We start from the raw sequence: 19,470 nt of genomic DNA on the forward strand, positions 1-19,470 counted from the left end.
TGGTTTTGTGTACTAATGATGAGAAGAGATAATGCTGGTATACTGGAAATCTCATTTTCACTATGTGTTCCAGAAAATAAGTTGTTTGCAGCTTATACGGAAACCGATTGTTTCATAAAGTATGATGCATGCTTTTTTTATCCAAATTTCTGTGCAGAAAGGAGGCCAAATCTATCTGCATATCTAGCATTATTTCAATTTTTTTATTTATTTTTCCCAAATACGTCTCTCAAAATAGCACTGCATATTTTATGCCTAAGCAGTCTGTTTCGCAGGGCTTCATTACTGCTGGAGCTGCTCGGAGGTGTTTTGGAGAAGACTTTGATTCGTCTCTCTTCCCTGTGCTGTGTTTGACTCTTCATCAAACATCACCGCACTTTTGATGAATTATAATTTCTTATTTGATGACAGTTGATGACTATTTTCCAGTTATATTTCAATAACAACTGAACTCCAGTTACTATGTTTTGCTGAAACTATAATTACCATGGTACTCTTCTTCAAGAGTTGTCAATGAACAAGAACATGTAAAATGTATACACTAAGCGAAGCTAGCAATAATCACTGTTTATTAAATATAAACATACCCCTATAAAGCCTACTGTATCATATTTGAAACACAAAAGCTGCAAACTGATCTGCATGAACACAGCTTTGCTGTCACCATCGATTACATGCCTTCTTTCATCTGATTAATAGTTTGTATTTTTTTTGTAAGTAAAAAGTCTGTTAGTGTCATTGTAAAAATTTTCACCTTGATGTTGTAATGTGATTTTTTTAAAAGTAAACATAAGAATAACATTTATATTGTTAATAATTATAATAATAATAATAACTAATTCATTTGATTACCAATACGATCATTTTTTTTGTTGCTTTTTGGAAAAACCCTGTTAAAATGTAAGTATCAAATGTGATCAGGCTTTTGATAAACGTTTATCTCGCAGTCATCATCGTGTTGCATTGCATTATAGGCTTTGACATCTATAAAACTATAGAGTTCTACTTATAAAACAGAAGCAATTAAATATATATCATCTTACTCTTACTAAGACATTACTGGGAGATGTCAAGTGATAACTAATATGCATTGTTACAAAGATCTTATTGATCTGCATTACATCCTTGCATATATAAATATCAGCATCTGCACCAAATTGCACATTTGTACTCAGTTTGGGCCTCTGAAACTGAGTTTTTTTCCTCGAGTATGAGCTCCATATTCCCACTATATCATACTATTTGAGCCATAAAAATCTGATGTACTCAATTCTTTTTAATTTGTTGTCTATAGGTTCAATAAACTCTTCAATTTCAAAACATATCTGACTATATATATGTGTGTGTGTGTGTGTGTGTGTGTGTGTGTGTGTGTATGTCAGGCTTTGCAGGGTAGGCTAGGCTAAAGAAAACATAATGCATGTTTAGTCAATGTTAAAAAAAACAAACATTTATGTTGATTATATAATAGCACGGAATAAATCTTATAACAAAACTTCATAATATTATCTTAGCCTGAAGTCACCATTTCAAGCAGTAATATCACATAGCCTATCCAATTTAACAGGAACCAGGATTACAATAACGTCCATTATTTTACAGTTTTATTAGCCATTAGGCTAATTAGGCTATCTTACATTTTTTGATATTTCCTGTTACCTGGACCGGTTTCGTTCGGCCAACGAAAATACCTCAAAAACGACCAGTTGTAGATATTAATAAAACACAATTTAGTAGGTAGAAAATTAAACTGATTGTTAGCTTCTGGTTTTTGCTGTAGCCCTTCTAGCCAGAACCCAAAAACATCGCGCGTCCTCGGCAACACGTCACGTGTTTCGCTCCTGAGTGCATTGATTTGCTCAGTCTGTGCCTCTGAATAAAACTGAGGAGCTCTTTTCAAGAGTCATTAAATATGACCAAAAGCTTAAATCAACGATGACAGCGGTTGTCAACCTCATATACCGCCAACACTCATTTGAACTTTAATGCATTCTTAAAAATATATTGTTCAATAAGGCTCAATAAACCATTCCATTAATAAGAATAATAAAAAAATCATTACATCCATCAGGAATATTACAGGGTTAAATACAACCATTATATATATATATTTTTTTAGTTTTTTCAACATTCTTGCGGTAGCCTGAGTCCTTCGAAGCAACAAATTATAATTTATTATTGGCTTAGGTTTTTCTCTTTCAATAGACTGTATACAACAGATGCTAACTGAAGAGCTCTGACTTGTCATGAAGTGCAAGCCCACCATCTAGAGGTAAACATTCAGCAAGACTGAATATACACAGGACAACCTTTTGAACAATTTTGTCGAGTTTCATCTGGTTGCCCGTTGAAGGCAACAATGCCCAAAAAGTTGCCCCGTGTATCATCAGCCTAAGAGCACCAGCTACAATCCTGTGGTTTTCAACCTTCAAACATCTGCCATTAGTGCTGATCTAGTAAGGCATGATTTAAGATTATTAAAGAAAGAAAAATAAACCACAAGCAACTGCACCCATGGTTTTAAGATGTTTATTTAAAAAATAAAATAGAAAAAAAAATATTACATAAAAATATTGAAGGAAAACAAAAACAATTCCTCCGTCTGACCTCTTGGATGCTGAGCAGGCCACACTGAGGGCTTTCAGTTAAGGATTGACAAAGAGTGCTTTTGGCCACTGCGACATAACAGACGTCAGCAAAAAAAAAAAAAAAAAAAAAAAAAAAATTACATTTAAAATCCATCACTGAGATTCAATGAGGAGCGTCACACTGTATCAAGTACATCACTACAAATGTCAAACCATTACAGAGTGAAACACTTCCACCTTTCCAGCACACCTCCACAGATTCACTCGGGAAAAACAGGGAGCCGTTTCCATTCAGACAAAATCACCTGTAAAGTAGGTCCTTATGTGAACCGAAGGAGGGGGAGAGTTGCCTCAATGTCTGACCCATTTTGCAAAAGATGCTGGTTCTATCTAAAGCAGAAACTGCTTTTAGTGTTACATTTGCCCTATTGCATTGAGAGGCAGGCGAGTCAAGAGTTACAAGGACAATCCGCAGTCTCTGTATCACATATGACTTTGTAAAAACAAGTCACGTAAGCCTGTGGCAATCAAAGTCATTCCATACAGACTGTAAGTCATGGTTGTAACATTGTAACAGCAGTAAAATAGTCTGGTTGATCTTCAGGAGGAAATATCTGCTCCGCAAAAACTCCAGACAAGACGTCTGGCTGTTCTCCCTCCATCGAAACAGACTGAACTTGCATACAGGAACGGTTCACGTGTACCTTGATGCGTTGCTCTCAGGCCTGGGTCCGTCTACGGTCACTTTGACAAGATTTACAAGCAAACGGCCGTCGTGAGGGACACAGGAACAGAGGTTTTCAAAACTCCACTTGCATAGTAACTATAACCTGTATGCCTGTGATGTTCAGCAACGGCAATACAGTTTTAGTGTGCCATATACAAACAGAACCCTCCCCTCCCCCCAAAAAAACAATACAATACAGTACAGGAATAGGTAATTACCAAAAAGGCATATATTAGAGCATGTACCTGGCAATAAATGCACATCAAGATTCCAGAAAGGAATCAAAATAAATTCCCGTTCTCCGCTAATCTGATTCGGATGCCCGTTCAGAACTCGAAACGGTCCGATAAGGGCACCTTGCATAAAGCTGCACTGATCTGGAGTCTGCTCGCACGTTCATTAGAGCTTCCCTAAAATAATTCACGTCTCACACTTACCTAGAGCGATTAAAAAAAGGACAGACACACATATAAATGAAAGCGCGTACAGACTAAGGGCTTGAGAATTTTTTCAATGTCTATCAGTCGGTTCTCAATCGGTTAAATCCAAGGCCTAAGGCCTCAATGCCACACAACTACAACCTTAAAGACGAACGAGACGAATAAAAGCCACAGACGAGACTCTGAAGCTCAACACAAAGTGGGAAATGGTGACACCTACAGGCAAGTCGTTCTGCGAGATCTACACTTGGCCGCTTTAACTCGCGCTCGTCCAGGTGCAATTTATGCAGAGAAAAGGGGAAGAGGGAATATAAACTCTCAAAAACAGTTTTAAAACTGACTTTTCCCCTTAAGGAGCCTGTCTGACAGGAATCTGTAAACGATGAACGAAATTAAAAACATTACAAAAATAAAAACGTTTTTACAAAAACAGAATGCGGGACACAGAAAAAAAGCGAACAAAATCAAAAAAATTAAACATGTTTCTGGAGTGAACAAAAACACACAGTTATTGCACAAGAAAGTAAAGGTTGTGTGATGTGAACAGTCAATATGGTGGAGGATCTGGAAGCATCTGGAGTGCAGGATTCGAAGCCAGCGTCACACATACATACACCCCGAAACAACAAAACACACACTTGAAATCCACTGAATCCAGGTCGTCCCACATGTGAAGGGTGTCACGTTTAGACTGAAAATATGAAGACAGATAAACAACGGAGCATGAAACACACCAACAAACAAACAAACAAACAAACAGGAAGTTGTGGATTAGACGATCAAAAAACAAAACAAACAAACAACAGTTCCTGTTCTCGAAGCTTCCTCAAGAAGATTGCACAGGTCAAAAAACCCCAAATCGAGTCAACATATACATGCAGAGATTCAGTGGCAGACTGAACTACTTAGCACCACCATCACCACAACTACTGAACGAGGAGCTGGGTGGCAAACGCTGGTCTCTCAGTGCTCACACCATCAGCAGGAGGGCTCAATGAGTTCTCATCGTCTTGAGATGGGACCGGAGGGGTGGAAGAGGAAGTGAGGGGTGGAGGGGGAGCTTCTGGAGGGCAGGCGCGAGGGCTTTATCTGCTGAGGTTGTCCAGCACATTGTCCCTCTTCCTGCGGCGCCAGGTGTTGCGGTTGTACTGCATGTGGCTTCGGCTGGAAAGGACGGGACTGTGCACCACGGCGGGGTTGTGGAAGCCCTTCCATGGGAACTTGGGACCTGTCTGCAGGAGACAAGACGAGACAGGGTAACTTTATCTGAAAAACGACTCAGCACACATACATAAATGGATCATAAATAAATAAAAATGAAAACACATGCATACCATTTGAAAGTCTGGGTACAGCATTTATTCTGACAAGTAATTTGTATTATTTTTACTCTAATATATTTTATTATTTATTTATTTTAAGATGACAAAAGTAACAGCAGAGAGATTAATATAACATTGTAAAAGATTTATATTCCCACACTTGTGATCTTGGCCACTTGAGGACAGGAACTAATAGCATAACGCCAAAGCACAGTGCCCTTGAAGCACACTAAATACACACACGAGCACTATTCAAGACTTAGTGTATCCCATCATTCATCCTGTTTTGGAAATTTTGCTGAGATCTCGTGAGAGGTCACGGAAACCTTTCCAATGCAAGTTAAATATTAATATAAGTAGTAGTAGATAGGCCCTATCATTACATATCATTTGGTAGAAAACCAAAGTGATGCACATTTTATTGGTGCAAAGGTGAGTAATGGTGATATTTTGTACAACATTTGCAACTGATAATCAGACTTAATTAGAAGCATCACAAATTATCTCATGTTATAGGAATAATGAACAGATATTTAGACAATGATTTTATAAATGTAAAAATCCAAGTGTTTACAATACTATAAGTGTGTCCCATCAAGTAATGAAAATTTCTACAAACTTGTGGTCCTTATCCTTACTTTCCTTATCCTTACTTATTCCCACAAAAATATTAAGCAGCACAACTATTCAAATGATATTAAAACATTCACTTTAAAGCAAATTTGAATAAAAAAAAAAACACCCAATAATTAAATTAGTTCTTAATTTTTTAATTACATTTCAATATTGCTGCTTTTGTTGTATAATTGGTAAAAAAAAAAAAAGGGGGGAAAAAAAAGGAAAAAAATACCCCAAACTTTACATTAGTAGTTTAAATAAAAAAATCCTTATTTTTATTTTTAAATGCAATAAAAGCTAAATGTTGCTTTCCATGGAAAACTGCAAAAAAACTGCAAAAAAACTGCAAAAAAAAAAAAAGGATAAGATGAAATGGTGTGATGCAGCACAATTATCTCTACCTTACTCACTGTAAGGCATTTTTAAAAAGATTTTATGAAAAATGTTTTAGAAATATAATTTCTATTTTTTTTTTATAGTATTGATACATGGTTAGAGCAAGCCAAGCTGATGAAACATTACTCATTTTAGAAAAAATAAATAAACTTTCCATTTATATAAAGTTACTTAAAACCTGCATTGCATTCTTGATGCTGATTTGACATTGAGCATTGCTGAATTTTTTCATCTTAATTAAAAGTATAGTTCACCTAAAAATTAAAATTCTGTCATTATTTACTTACCATCATGATGTTGCAAACCTGTATGACTGTCTGTCATCTGTGGGACACAAAAGATGATAGTTCTGGATCCCATTGACTTCCACTGTGTGGTCAAGAAATACAATAGAAGTCAAAGGGAACGGAAACCGTTCTGTTACCAAAGTCTTTGGAAGAAAGCGAGTCATACAGGTTTAAACGACATGAGGGTCAGTTAATGAAGACATTTAATTTTGGAGTAGACCGCCCTTTTACTTCGTCATTAGACTAGACTGTGAAGTCTTGATGAAGGAAGGAAGGAAGGAAAGTTGGGCTCACTGTCAAGATTAGAGATGCACTGAAAAGATAACTAGCCTGAAAAATAAATCAATTAGTAAGTTGTAAGTAGTATTAGTAAATTAGTATTAAAAATAAAAGTTATGTAGCCTATTAAAAAGCACAACTTGATTTTAAAAATGCATTATTAAATGTTGAAATTTACATTAAGATTAATAAATGCTGAAGTAGTATTGTTTATTTGTTAATGTTTACTAATGAACCTATTATTAAAAAAGAAAAATGTTCAATTTTATTGCTACTTTTAGTAAAAAGTATGAGGTGTTTTTTTATTTTTTTTATTTAGCATCATTAAATATTGAGTTAAATTGAAAAGTCTTATAAAAATACTTTGTATTATTTAATAAAATGATAAATAATCAGAATCTGCGCTTCGGTGCACCCCTAGTCAAGATACACACAACATCTAGAGGGAGGCACACGCAGGACACCGCCTACCTTGGGATGGTGGTGGGGACTGGGTAGAGGGCTGGGGGGAGCTGGGGGGGGCATGTGGAAGTATGGGGGTGGTCCATCTGCCATACACACCTGTCTGCCAGGTAGAGCGTGGACAGAGAAACTGCCGGGGATTGACACTCTCGCCTGGAGAAAAACACAGAGAGGAAGCAACCTATCCATCAAAGAATCCTCATCAAATTCAACTATTAAGCAAAACAGCTTCTCACCTGGGCAGCCGGAGGCATGCTGAGTGCTGCCGTGATGCTGGCTTTGCCCGTGTGCATCTGAAGCGCTGGGGGCAGGGGACCGGGTGCCAGGATCTGGAGAGGGAAGGGGGCTACAGGTGGAGCCACATACGGTGTGGAGTCAGAGTCCTGAAGGAGCAGAGGTCACATATGAGAGAGTGAATGACAAACTGAACATCGTATAACCCTGACATATGAAATAAGTCAGAATTATATATAGAAATATTTCTTTTCTGACTATTATTTCATATGTCAGTCTTTTACAGGGTATATATATGAAGAGTTCAGACGCAAAAGCCTCCAAGTGCCATCTGAAATGTTCTTCTAAAATGAGCAGTTTCCTCAGGTTCCCTGGTGTTTGTTCAGTCATTTCACTTCAATGGCAATGAATAGGTAGTAATGGAGTAGTGTTTTGAACCGCTTGACAAAATAGTGAAATAATATTTTGGATATTTTGAGTATCATATCTGATAAATCGGGTTTTATAGTTTTTATAATGCCCTTGGTGCATTAGCTGAAATTAATATGGGCAAAAGATGAAATTCTGATAGCTTGTAATGCAAATCAATGAGCGCTTTATAACCACATAACAGTTAACGTACATAAAATACATATAAATATCAGTTGTCACTATATCTCTCAATATGACTTCGTAAGATTATATTTAAATGCTTAGTTTTTGCTTAACAGAGCTCTACAGCTTTCATATTAACAACAAATTTATTGAGAGATGAACAAAACACAATCCTCATAAGTCGGATGCATTTTTAATATGGACATTTTAACACACATTCTATAAAAACATAAGGGATGGATAACCAAATAAAGCTAAGTTTCTTTAGGTCAGTAAATGGTCAAGGGTCAAAGACAAGAAGGATCTTCAAGAATAAAAACAAAAGTTTAATACAGTTTAATTACATAAATCATTTCATCCATATTCTGACATCTTAAGTTTTTGAAGCATTAAAGCTGACACTTTCCTTACTTTTAATATACTTTTCATGCAGATAAAATCAGTTTTCACGATTTAAATTTAATGCAGACACCAAATTGGGACCTTTCGTCTTTGACCCTCATCTTAAAATGTCACCAACAATATTAAAGCTATTCTTACATACGCTTTCTAAAAATCCTTTATACAGCAAAACGACACATGAACAAGAACCTTATAAGAGAGGGTTTTACAATTACTGAAAGGCATATATATGACAACAGAAGGCATGTAGTAGAGACGGTGCACAATAGCTGTTGTTTCACAAAGTTCGGATTGAGCTCATTTAGAGGCCCTAACATGTTGAACATCCCGTGTAATGCATTATGTTTGTAGGGTTGAAGGGCAATGCTTACGATATCACTGCCTGACAGCGAGGACGCAGAAGAGGCGGAGGAGTGCTGCTGAGGGCTGGAGAGGGACATGGGGGAGTCTGCACTGTGAGGGGACACCGAGTCCCTCTGCTGCTGCTCCTCCACACCTACACCCAGCAGTGTGCCCGTCTCCACCTGCTCCACCGAGTCTTTAGGAGATGCACCTGCGCTTCACAGACAGGACAGCAAAAACATCAGCCATACACGACTACAAGTTACGCTGAATCAGAGCAGGTTACACTATGGTGAAGACTATGAGGAAGACTTCAAGTCATCCTAACATTGCTGTAAAACGTCTTGAACAGGACATCAGTGACTGCTCCGCTCAGATGGTCTGTAATGCCTCAATGATTACTGCACATTATGAAGTACCATCAAAAACACAAACACCCTGAATGAAGTTAGGGTGGTACATTATGAGCAAGTGTCTTCATATTCAGACGCACCTTTGTTCCTCTCAATGCGGGCGTTGTGTCTGCAACCCCACTTCTTTATGATCCACTCCCTGTAGTTGATGACTTCCTGGGTGACTTTAATAATGCGGCCCAAAGTGCTGAGGGGACGAGATAAGTGGCAAATTAAGTCAAGAGTTAGAGAGGACTAGGGTGAAGGTGCTTGTATGCAGATGAGATGTACCTGTCACTGTCTTTATTGGGGTAAGAACGTGCGAGAGGTGAGACGGCGTGACCCAGTATTATATACGCATAGTCGAAAGCCTCCTTCACCTGCATGGCACCATACGAACTTTTGCCCACGTCATTACCTAAACAATTATTGAAAAGTAGTAACATACAAACATATTATATACAAATGCATACACACAAACATACAAAACCTATTAACAAAATTATTTTTCACCGTTTGATTTTTGTAATTATGTGGTGCTAACTATTGTACACTTTTTTTTCATGATTCACTATATAATGATTCACTGCACTATTAATGATACACAAAAGGTAAATTGATTTTTGTATTCAGCATGACAAACTTCAAAAGAAAAACTAAAAAGTGAAAACTTAGTTTCCTGGTGTAATGAGTTATTAACGGCTAACTAAACTTTCAGTAAATTGCTTTCAGTATTGCTTGCATCAAATTACTTTTATTGCTTAAAAGCAAACGCCAGCAATCAACGGTCATCTCATTTTCTCAAGCAAATTGCAACGGCTCTTTTCCAAAACCTAGCGAGCGGCCTACCTAGACAGCATCTTAAGACATCACAGACGAAGTTAATCTGAAATCTGTCCTAAAACATTAGTAGCTGTGTTTCTAGATATCTTATTCAGGCCAAATTTGGATTCACTGAAAAAGCAATACAAGAATGCATGGTGAAAGAACATACATTTTATTCCATGCCATAAATGCAGGTTTTCCAAAACTACACATTAAATCATAAAACACAATGATCAACCGAAATATTCTCTGGGGGAACTTCAAGTAATATTTAAAGAGTCCTGCAGACAAAAAAATAAATGATAATAATCATAAAATAATGGGCATAAAATACATGTTTTTCTGCATATTAGATTAATAGGTTGAGCATCATGCTAAACCAAACTGTACTGAAATTGAGCAGATTCTTCATGTCAGAAATGAGTGAAATTGGTCATTTATGAGGTTCCAATTCATTTAGGACACGGTCTCAGAAAGCAGTTGCCAATGTAGGCAGTAGACAAGAAGCTCACTAGGTTTTGCATTATTGGACCGATTATTAGATAAAGAGCTTGAACAGTACCTGGAAGAAGAGGGTCCTCGATACAGAGCATGGAGGGCCTGTAGCCATTACTCATGGCCTTCATGATGTCCTCTTTAGCCATGTAAGCGCCGCCGTTCTTTATCCTGATGCCCGTCTTCAGGTAGTTGAAGTGTCTTCCATACAGCTCGAAGAACTCGATGAGCAGAATGCCAAGGTTCATGTTGGGATTCCTAGCATCAATCCTTGGGTGTAACTGTGGGTGTAGGCCAAAAAAACAGCAGGCAAAATGAGACTCTCTCTTTATTTGATTTTTGGCACAGTCATTTATGAAATGAGTGCGACTGACAGTTATACAAGGGTAGTAAAAAAATGCTCGACAAGTAATGACAGATCTCTAAATGAGACGAGATCAAGCTATTATTATTATGAAACCCTCTTAACGCTTCTCTTGGGCTGCTAACGCTGCACCTGTAAGAAGCTGATGACCATCAGGATGAGACTGTAGGAGCTGATTCCTCCCGTGAAGACTTCGTTGAGGTCTCGCTGCAGCAGGAACTGCTTCAGCACCAAGATTAAATAAGGCAGCACGGTATACTTCTGTGTGGGAGAACAGAAGAAGACATTTTAGACTTTAGCACATCAAAAACCAAACAAACCTCATCTACACCACACATGTCAAGAGCGACTCCATTTAACACTTGAATGATCACAGCAAGGTCTTTTTTTTTTATTAACCATACAATAGTGCCTCATTACACGTTGACGTCAGGAATATCGAAAGGGTTTCGTGAAGCCTTGCACATGTATGTGCCTAAAACATAGGAACTGCGCACATGGTTGTCTCTCACAGTAGATAAAATGCAGCTGTTCGGAAGCTGCAGAAATATTTACATAAAGGTGAAGTGTTATGATAACTGGGGACGTTCCTCCATGCAAGATCGACACAGTCTTGAAGGCATTGGGTGTCATTCACTATTGAAGTGTTTCAAGTCCTCCTGGGAAGTTGGAATTAAGTTATGAAGTCAGTTGCGATGTATTACTTTAGTAAAAAATGATAAAAAAAAAAAACTTCAGATGCTCTCCACTGTAGTCCTTCATAGAAAATGCAACATTCGGACATTACCTTTGCATACAATTTTTTTTTTTTTTTGTTTTACAAAAAGCAAAATTTTGGACCAAATATAAAAAAAAAATCTTTAGGACACTTTAGGACAACGTGACTTGTAAAATCCATCTGAAGGAGCATGTTTATCAATATTTTATTACAGAAGTTACTGTTAAATATTTGTGCACATGCACGTTTGGTGAATCAGACGCTTCACCCCTAAATGCAGTATTAAGGAAACATCTCCTGAAGGATGCACAGATGAGAGCCATGAAGGTGATCTTGCAGTCACAGAGGAGTACTGCAGGTCTGCTCATGGAAATGAGCTTGGCCTTATTCAAACATCTGCACTGAGAGCTTGCTGACAGATGTTCAGTTATGCTTCACCCTCCTGCTCTCTTTAGTCTGACACTGATACTTTAAGACTGACATCAAATGAGCAAACATGGAGCAAATCTAGGACACCTCAAACATGTAAATACAAGTAGAGTTCAAAATGTACATCCTGCCTTTAGCAGGTGGGTCAAATTAACTGAAAGAATATTATAGATTTATAAACATTAATAGCAGCACCACACAGTGGTCAGTCCCATAGCAAAACGCTTCTTTTCGACATCAAAACTATTCGAATCGTGTGCATATTTTCATTTTGGCAGCTGAACACAAGGAACGCCAGCACACAGAGTTCCAGAGACACTACAATAACAGAATTCATTTGGACTTTGAAGCCAAAGCCTTTCATTTGTATATCCTTTGTGTATAACGAATCCGGTCAGAGTACTTTTATCAGTGATGGCCAGACTGTCATTATTGGCTTGGGACTTAAAGTACAGCATTAAAGAACAACGCAATGGTCAAGGCCCATAAAATGTTTTCACAAGAAAATGTAGAAAGATTTATGCAAAAATGCAACCACAAGCCTGTTGGGAATTGCCTGCATGTGCTGAAACAACTGAAGACTGGTAAACTGAACTGCTTTGCTTTTGTTCACTAACACGCATGCATAGTCTATAGTCAAGACACAAAATGTACAACTCACATTTACAAAGAACAGGAAGTTTTGCCAAAACAGCAAAACAATAATACTTTGAAATATAACAATTTAAAATAAGTTTTCCATCTGAATATTCAAATGTTATTTATTTCTACCATGCAAAGCTGCATTTTCTTCAGCCAGTACACATTGGCGTTTTCAATATCACATGATCATTAAGAATTTTTTTTTTGGAAATAATGTCAAATAAAAAGTTCTTCTTAGAGACTACAACAAAGTGATATGCTACTTTAGCAAGACTAAAATTATTGAAAGACATGTGCTTTGAATTCAGTACTAATTTAGTTCACACAAATAAAAACATACAAAATTAACGACAAATAAACCAAAGCAAACAATATCCAGATGTTCTGCACATCTTGAAACTATACATTTAGTTATTTTTTTTTAATTAGATTTTCTAAATATGCCAAAACCTTTTTTACCTTCACATATTCTTTGATGAAGTTAGCAGCTTTGATGCCCGTCTCCACGTTAAAACTTATGTCCACTTTCACCTCGGTATCCTGATCTGTCAGTTTGATGATTGGTACCTTCAGAATTCAAAGATATGAACAGAACACAAGTAATGACCAAGAATCCCCCAAATGTTAAAAATTAAAGCAAAACATCCAAACTGATGAAAATACATTAAGCCACAATCACTGAAAATGAAGCTGTTTAACGGAGTGTAGTTGGTGTAAAAGCAACAGAGGGAAGCTGGTACCGTAGCTTTGTCCAGAACTTTGATGGAATATGGTTCTGCCACATTGTGTTTTCGGAGCGCCTGCTCCAGCTGCTGCAGGGGAGGTTTCTCCCATTTCCCAAACACCACCAGGTCAATGTCACTACAGTGGAAAAGCAGCAGCCAGGTTAACTTTAAGCAATTTGTTCAAATCAACACTCTCGATTAAGCCATTGAAAGCCCAAATATCACATGAAAACAAAAACATCTTCCAGCAAAGCAGTTTGCTGTAAAATAAACTAACATTCATTTGTCTTTTTAGAAATGTTCAGTCAAATACACGAGGCCTACGGACTAAAATTAACAAGGAAAGTCTTTCAAGCTTTAGAGACCTTTTTTTTTGGACCGTACAAGTTTTGCAAGCTACGGATCTAAGATCATTCGTGCAATCCTCAAATCTGGAGTAAACAAACTGCAATTAATCATAAAATGTCAGTTTAGTTATTGAAAGACAGCTCAGAAGGCTAGCAGTCTATGGTTGTGATGATGATGATGATGATGAAGCACGTGCTCCAATCCCACTAGTCTGTGAGAGTCATCCAACTGTGAATAATGATAGGACAACAACAGCGTTGTCACTGAATGTGTAAGATTAAACATGCATTCATTTACCTGGTTGGGAGAAAGAGTCCAGTGCTAAAGCTGCCAAAAATCTGGACCTGAGTACATAACAATAATGAAGAAAAAAAAAAAAAAAAACATTTGAATTTTTGACTTGCATTTATAATAGCTCCATTTGAAAGACATCATCTCTTAAGCTGGCTTACTTCAGCGGTCGGCCACAACTCTTTGATGACCGACTCTATCCTGTCCACCACCTCTTGCCTCATGGTGGTCTCCTCAGGACGAGGAGATATGAAATTGTAGAAGTCCATGATTTCTTCATGCAAGCTTGAAGAAATGAGAAGGATTACAATGGAAGGTCATTGGTACAATTTAAGAGGTCATTGTTGCATTTCCTTCACAATGAGTCAGAGCAAGAATCTTAACATTGTTTTTCTTCAATTGTTTTAACCAAAAATCAGTGCAACAGGACAAAGAACTTGACTGGTTAAATGCTAACCAATAGCCAGCCGTTCAACAAATTCACATTTCCAGATCTGGCAGAAAACATCCACATTTCACAATCCAATCAATTCCCTATGGATAAAAATCAACTGCCGGTTGTTAACTGCCAAGTATTTAATGCATGAACCATGGAAAAGATACTCCAGATTCCAGTACAATGAAGTAAAAATCACCATTAGGAAATTCCAAGTGTGAAAATAAAAGAAATTAAAAAAATATGCACGGAAATCCTACGAAAATATAACCATACAGAGAAACATGATCAACAATGACATTTAGTGTGGTTAACAAATTTAGATGGGATGTATTGTAAAATTTATTATCCAAACTTTACATTTGGTCGTCCAAATTGTGAATATTTCGTAACATCACTGATGAACTGATTGGGCTTTCATTTTTGTTTTTAATCATTTTTACACTACCACTGCATATTAAAAAAAAATTGCACATATGAAATACTCATCACTTGTAGTTTAAGGGATACTCCATCCCAAAATGAAAATTGTCATTAATCACTTACCCCCATGCGTTCCAAACCTGTAAAAGCTTTGCTCGTCTTCAGAACACAATTTAAGATATTTTGGATGAAAACCGGGAGGCTTGAGACTGTCCCATAGACTGCCAAGTCCATGGTTTTCTTTCAAATCAAAGCATAAATACTCGTGGAAACAGTGCGTTCTTAAGCCACGGCTGACACAGAAGAGCATAGTTTGAGTGATGTGGAGAGACACAGAGGAGACCGTTGACAAAAGGAATTGTTGAATGAAGTCATTATTTGCTTTATTCGTGTACAAAAAGTATTCTTGTCGTTTCATAACATTACGGTTGAACCACTGACGGCAGATAGAGTGTTCTGACGATGTCTTTCATACTCTACTGGACCTTAACAGTATTATTTACTTGCTAGTCTATGGGACAGTCACAAGCCTCAATGGTTTTCGTCCAAAATATCTTAAATTGTGTTTCCAAAAACAAACAAAGCTTTTAGGGGTTTGGAACAACAATGGGGGTAAGTGATTAATGACAATTCTCATTTTGGGATGGAGTGTCCCTTTAAAAGTTCTTATTGATTTCCCTAGAAAATTAGAAATAAGAGCTGGAAATACCAAGAAAACCAAAGCCCACCAATCTTAAACACCCAAACAGTATTTTGTACCTATGAGTGTATGACACGGTCATTGCCTCATTCGGTTCCAGATTCTTCCGTGGAAAAATTCCAGCGGTCTGGAACCATCCACCACAAATATCACAAGTTTATGCAACAGATTGGTCACTTCTTACAGGCCTACAATTGCGGAGTTACTAAAGATTTAAGCATGTATTGTATTAAGTGTCCAGTGTTATAGTCATAAATCAGCAAACACCAAAACTGGATCCAGCAGACAGCCAACATTAGCGTACAGGCGATGACAGCAAATGTAACACAAAACTGTTAGTTAAAAGCTAGAAGCAAACAACAAACCACTTGCTGTATTTATAAATGAAGTTACTCAGGTTTGAACAGGTTCAGGTCATAAAAAGTCATGTAAACCATGAACCAAACCAGCCAGCTACAAGAGGAATCAAAACATTACAAACTGTGACTGGAAGCAGAAAAAATATTTGAGAATCAGAAATTGAACAAGAATGTGAGCTTAATGGTTTTAATGCGGAAAAGAACTACAATCCCATTAAGAATTCCGAATAACAATCAAATTAAAAAGATAAATATAAAACCACTGATTTAAAACAGTTGATTATACATATAGAAAAAAATACATTGTGTGTTCACTCACTGCAAATTATAAATAACTATAACTGCACATCTTGCAGTGAATAATGTACATGCATAGTCAAGTGTTTAAATCAATAGTTTTATTCATGAACTGATATGACTTTATATGAAAGGATAAAGGAAGATGTCACTCAGTCCCAGAGTTTTTCCAAAATTGGGCCAAGTAGACTAACAAATTTTGTCTCAGTTCTCAGATTGGTTGGGATTTCTCTGCTGAATCATGGGGCATTTTTCCACCAAGTGGTCAATGGCTTCAACATTTGCCTATACTGCTGATTAACAACCTTGTGGCTTCAAGTAGATCAGTCTTTAAAAGATGTATTATAAGTTATCACTGAAAATCACTTTCCTTTAAGAAAATGAACAGGCTTTTTACTTCTGGAACCCACATTAAAACGATTGAATAAGCCTATTATATATTTATTTTCCATCAAGTGTTAAAATGACTATATATCCTAACCTGAACTTTAAGTTTTTGCTTTGATTTAGCCAATCAATCATAATTCACGTAAACAAAATTGTGACCCTGGGCCACATAATTAGTCATAAATTGCGCAGATATATTTGTAGCAATAGCCAACAATACACTGTATGGCTCAAAATTATAGATTGTTCTTTTATGCCCAAAAACATAAGGATATTATCAGGTCATGTTCCATGAAGATATTTTGTAAATTCCTACCGTAAATATCAAAACAATTTTGATTAGTAATATGCATTGCTAAGAATTTGGACAATTTTAAAGGCGGTTTTCTAAATATTTTGCACCCTCAGATTCCAGATTTCCAAATAGCTGTATCTCAGCCAGATATTGTAAATGAGAAGACATTACATGTTTGTTTCTCGTTTTAACGAGTCGGTGAGCTGTTGACTGGAAAAACCCGCTCTAAACGATTCGAGAATGAATCGTACACACCGATTCACTGATCTAAAAGATCCGAATCAAAAGATCGAATCGTTGACGAATCAGATTCGCTTCAAACGGTTAATCAGACGCTCACATTCCACAAGTGACCCAACCCACAGACCGCAGCGGTTCCGAACCGAGCCCAGGACACCCCTGCTAACGTGCTAAAGCTAATCCCCGGCCCAACACGACAAAAAAAGGCCCACTGACACTTATCACACACGAAAAGGCCACAGAAAGACAGCGCAACATAATAACGCCCCGCTGCTGCCGTTATAAATCAAGCTCATCTCACCCGTCCACTCCTGGGTTATATTTCCTCGTCTTCCACGGCGTGCCGGTATTGTCATAATTGCCATTAGCCCAGTTAGAGAGCAGGTAGTTTATCCCATAGGTGCTGGCCTTGTTGTCGCTTTTCCTCCGGCCCGGATGATGATGGTGGTGGTGATGGTGGCTGTGAACCGCTGCTGGATGGGACGGATGCCGCTTCATGCAACTCTGCTGCTGCTCTTGATGAAGGAGATGCCGTAGATGAGGAAGAGGAGGGTGATGATGATGATGGTTGACATTATTCAGCACGCTCTCGCTGCAAGTAAAAAACGCATGTCCCTTGTTCATATTCCCAGCGATTATATTAGGGCTCGTAGTCCTTATTTTAGAGCAGCTGGAGGCCAAATTCGCCACCGAGCCGGTCTTTTGGGTCATTTCGCCGTCTCCCGTGTTTCCATTCAACGCGTGAGCCGCAGAGCCGCTGCTCGAGTTCGCAGTGCCGTTGTTTTTAATGTTAGTGCTGTTATTCGCATTGGACGCTAACGTTACAGTCTTATAACCGTCAAACGCCGGGGAGTTGACACAGAGGTTGTTGTGGTGGTGGTTCTGGTGCTGACCCGTGTTAGTCCGGTTGACCTGAGACGTCTCCCACACACGCATCCATAACGCGTTCGCGGGACCCTTCTGTTCCGGCTGAATCCAAGCGACCCTCGGATCCATTCAACCCGTCTTTCCAACACCCCTGTCAAACAAACGGACGCCTTTCCCCCGTTCAGCGGAGAAGTTTGATTTCGGACCGCGAGAACGAGCCTGTAAACGGGGCTACGCGAAACGACAGGGAAAATAACGACGTGCCGAACGACACAACCAACGGGAATCAATTAGTGGCTCTTTCCCCCGCTAGCAATAAACTGTTAGCTAAACTATACAGTGTTTCCAATATGGCGTAGCCTATTCCCTTGAACCCCAAATCCAGTACGCATGTGTAGGATTTAAACCATCGGGGCAGCACACACCCCCAGACTCCAGTCCACACACCGAGCACGCGCAATCGAGCAACCCCACCCTTTCTGAACGGATTCAGAGCGAGGAACACACATTTGAATTTACAACCTTGCCTAAAATCGATATGCACCGCGAGCGACGCGGCGCGCTTAACACACGCGACGCGCGAGAACTGAGAACAGCTTGTACAGTGGCCGAGTGGATGCGTGCAGTAGTAGCTACTGATGCATCTAGATTTATTTTTTATTTTTTACATTTCAGTTTCATAGTCATCATCTATTTTATATTAGACTTCCAAGACACCAACTAAAAAAAAACACAACAAACAAACAAGAAACAGAGCACAGCTTATAAATATGGCAAGTAACCACAGGGCATTCCACATACATACATATATATATATATATATATATATATATATATATATATATATATATATATATATATATATATATATATATATATATACACACACACACACACAATTGCATATGCATTAAAATATATAATTATATTATAAAAGTGAAAAATGCAAACAATAATTTGGCATCTAAAATATTTAAAGCATTTATTTATTTCAGTATATATATAAAAAAATATGCTTCTATGTTATTAACGTCTGTTACCCCAAGGTCACCTATGTTGAGTAATTATTGAAGGTCTCCCTAACTATCCTATTTTTATGCTTCTGCTGAAAAATTATTTCATTATTTAAACAAATAAAATCTAAATAATTAAAATAATTATGATTAACCTACATTCTAAATACATTCTTCCTTTAAAAAATAAAATAAAAATGTGTATGAAATTTTTTTTAATGTGTTCTTGATGCTGAACTAATGCAGAATGTGTTAAACAATCAAAACATCGGAGAAAAGAGCTCCATATGTTTTTATGACCAATTATACAACCCGCTGATTTAGTGGTGTGCCAAAAAAAGCTGCAAATCAACATTTTAATGTTTAAGAAAGCTTTATGAAACTGGAAGCAATGCTGATTGTACTATGAAAAAATGTACAGTAATTTCAAGTAAAAGTAAAAGAAATTCATGCTCCAATTTGAAATCAATTTATTAACAGAAAACACTGATGAAAATCTTAATCATAAAAAACCTAATAAGCAAGTAGCAAAT

The 19,470-nt window shown here is 37.5% G+C and overlaps 1 protein-coding gene across 2 annotated transcripts; it reads right to left on the reverse strand.

Moving 5' to 3' along the window:
• Positions 1 to 2,515: 2,515 nt before the first annotated feature.
• Positions 2,516 to 18,372, reverse strand: tent4a (terminal nucleotidyltransferase 4A). Of its 2 annotated transcripts, none has more exons than XM_026289096.1 (13): positions 17,359 to 18,372; positions 14,082 to 14,205; positions 13,927 to 13,973; positions 13,297 to 13,417; positions 13,016 to 13,123; positions 10,900 to 11,028; positions 10,471 to 10,684; positions 9,375 to 9,501; positions 9,185 to 9,291; positions 8,721 to 8,902; positions 7,356 to 7,502; positions 7,219 to 7,272; positions 2,516 to 4,987 (listed from the first exon to the last, which is right to left on the reverse strand). In XM_026289096.1, exons 1-13 carry the CDS (start codon positions 18,051 to 18,053, stop codon positions 4,841 to 4,843), a joined length of 2,202 nt encoding a protein of 733 aa, XP_026144881.1. In that variant the 5' UTR covers positions 18,054 to 18,372; the 3' UTR covers positions 2,516 to 4,840. The 2 variants fall into 2 exon arrangements, with proteins under 2 accessions (XP_026144881.1, XP_026144880.1); XM_026289095.1 differs by having other exon boundaries at positions 7,129 to 7,272; positions 17,359 to 18,369.
• Positions 18,373 to 19,470: the final 1,098 nt, after the last annotated feature.

Source organism: Carassius auratus, chromosome 19 (assembly GCF_003368295.1).
Source record: "Carassius auratus strain Wakin chromosome 19, ASM336829v1, whole genome shotgun sequence".
Classification (NCBI taxonomy): domain Eukaryota; kingdom Metazoa; phylum Chordata; class Actinopteri; order Cypriniformes; family Cyprinidae; genus Carassius; species Carassius auratus.

Bases quoted from the DNA above. Each gene is read 5' to 3' on its own strand.
- tent4a (XM_026289095.1), bottom strand. From the start codon at position 18,053: ATGGATCCGAGGGTCGCTTGGATTCAGCCGGAACAGAAGGGTCCCGCG. The intron at 13,974-14,081 runs GTAAGCCAGCTT...TTATGTACTCAG, and splicing joins AGTTGTGGCCGACCGCTGAA to GTCCAGATTTTTGGCAGCTT. The intron at 13,418-13,926 runs GTAAATGAATGC...TTTCCACTGTAG, and splicing joins GGACTCTTTCTCCCAACCAG to TGACATTGACCTGGTGGTGT.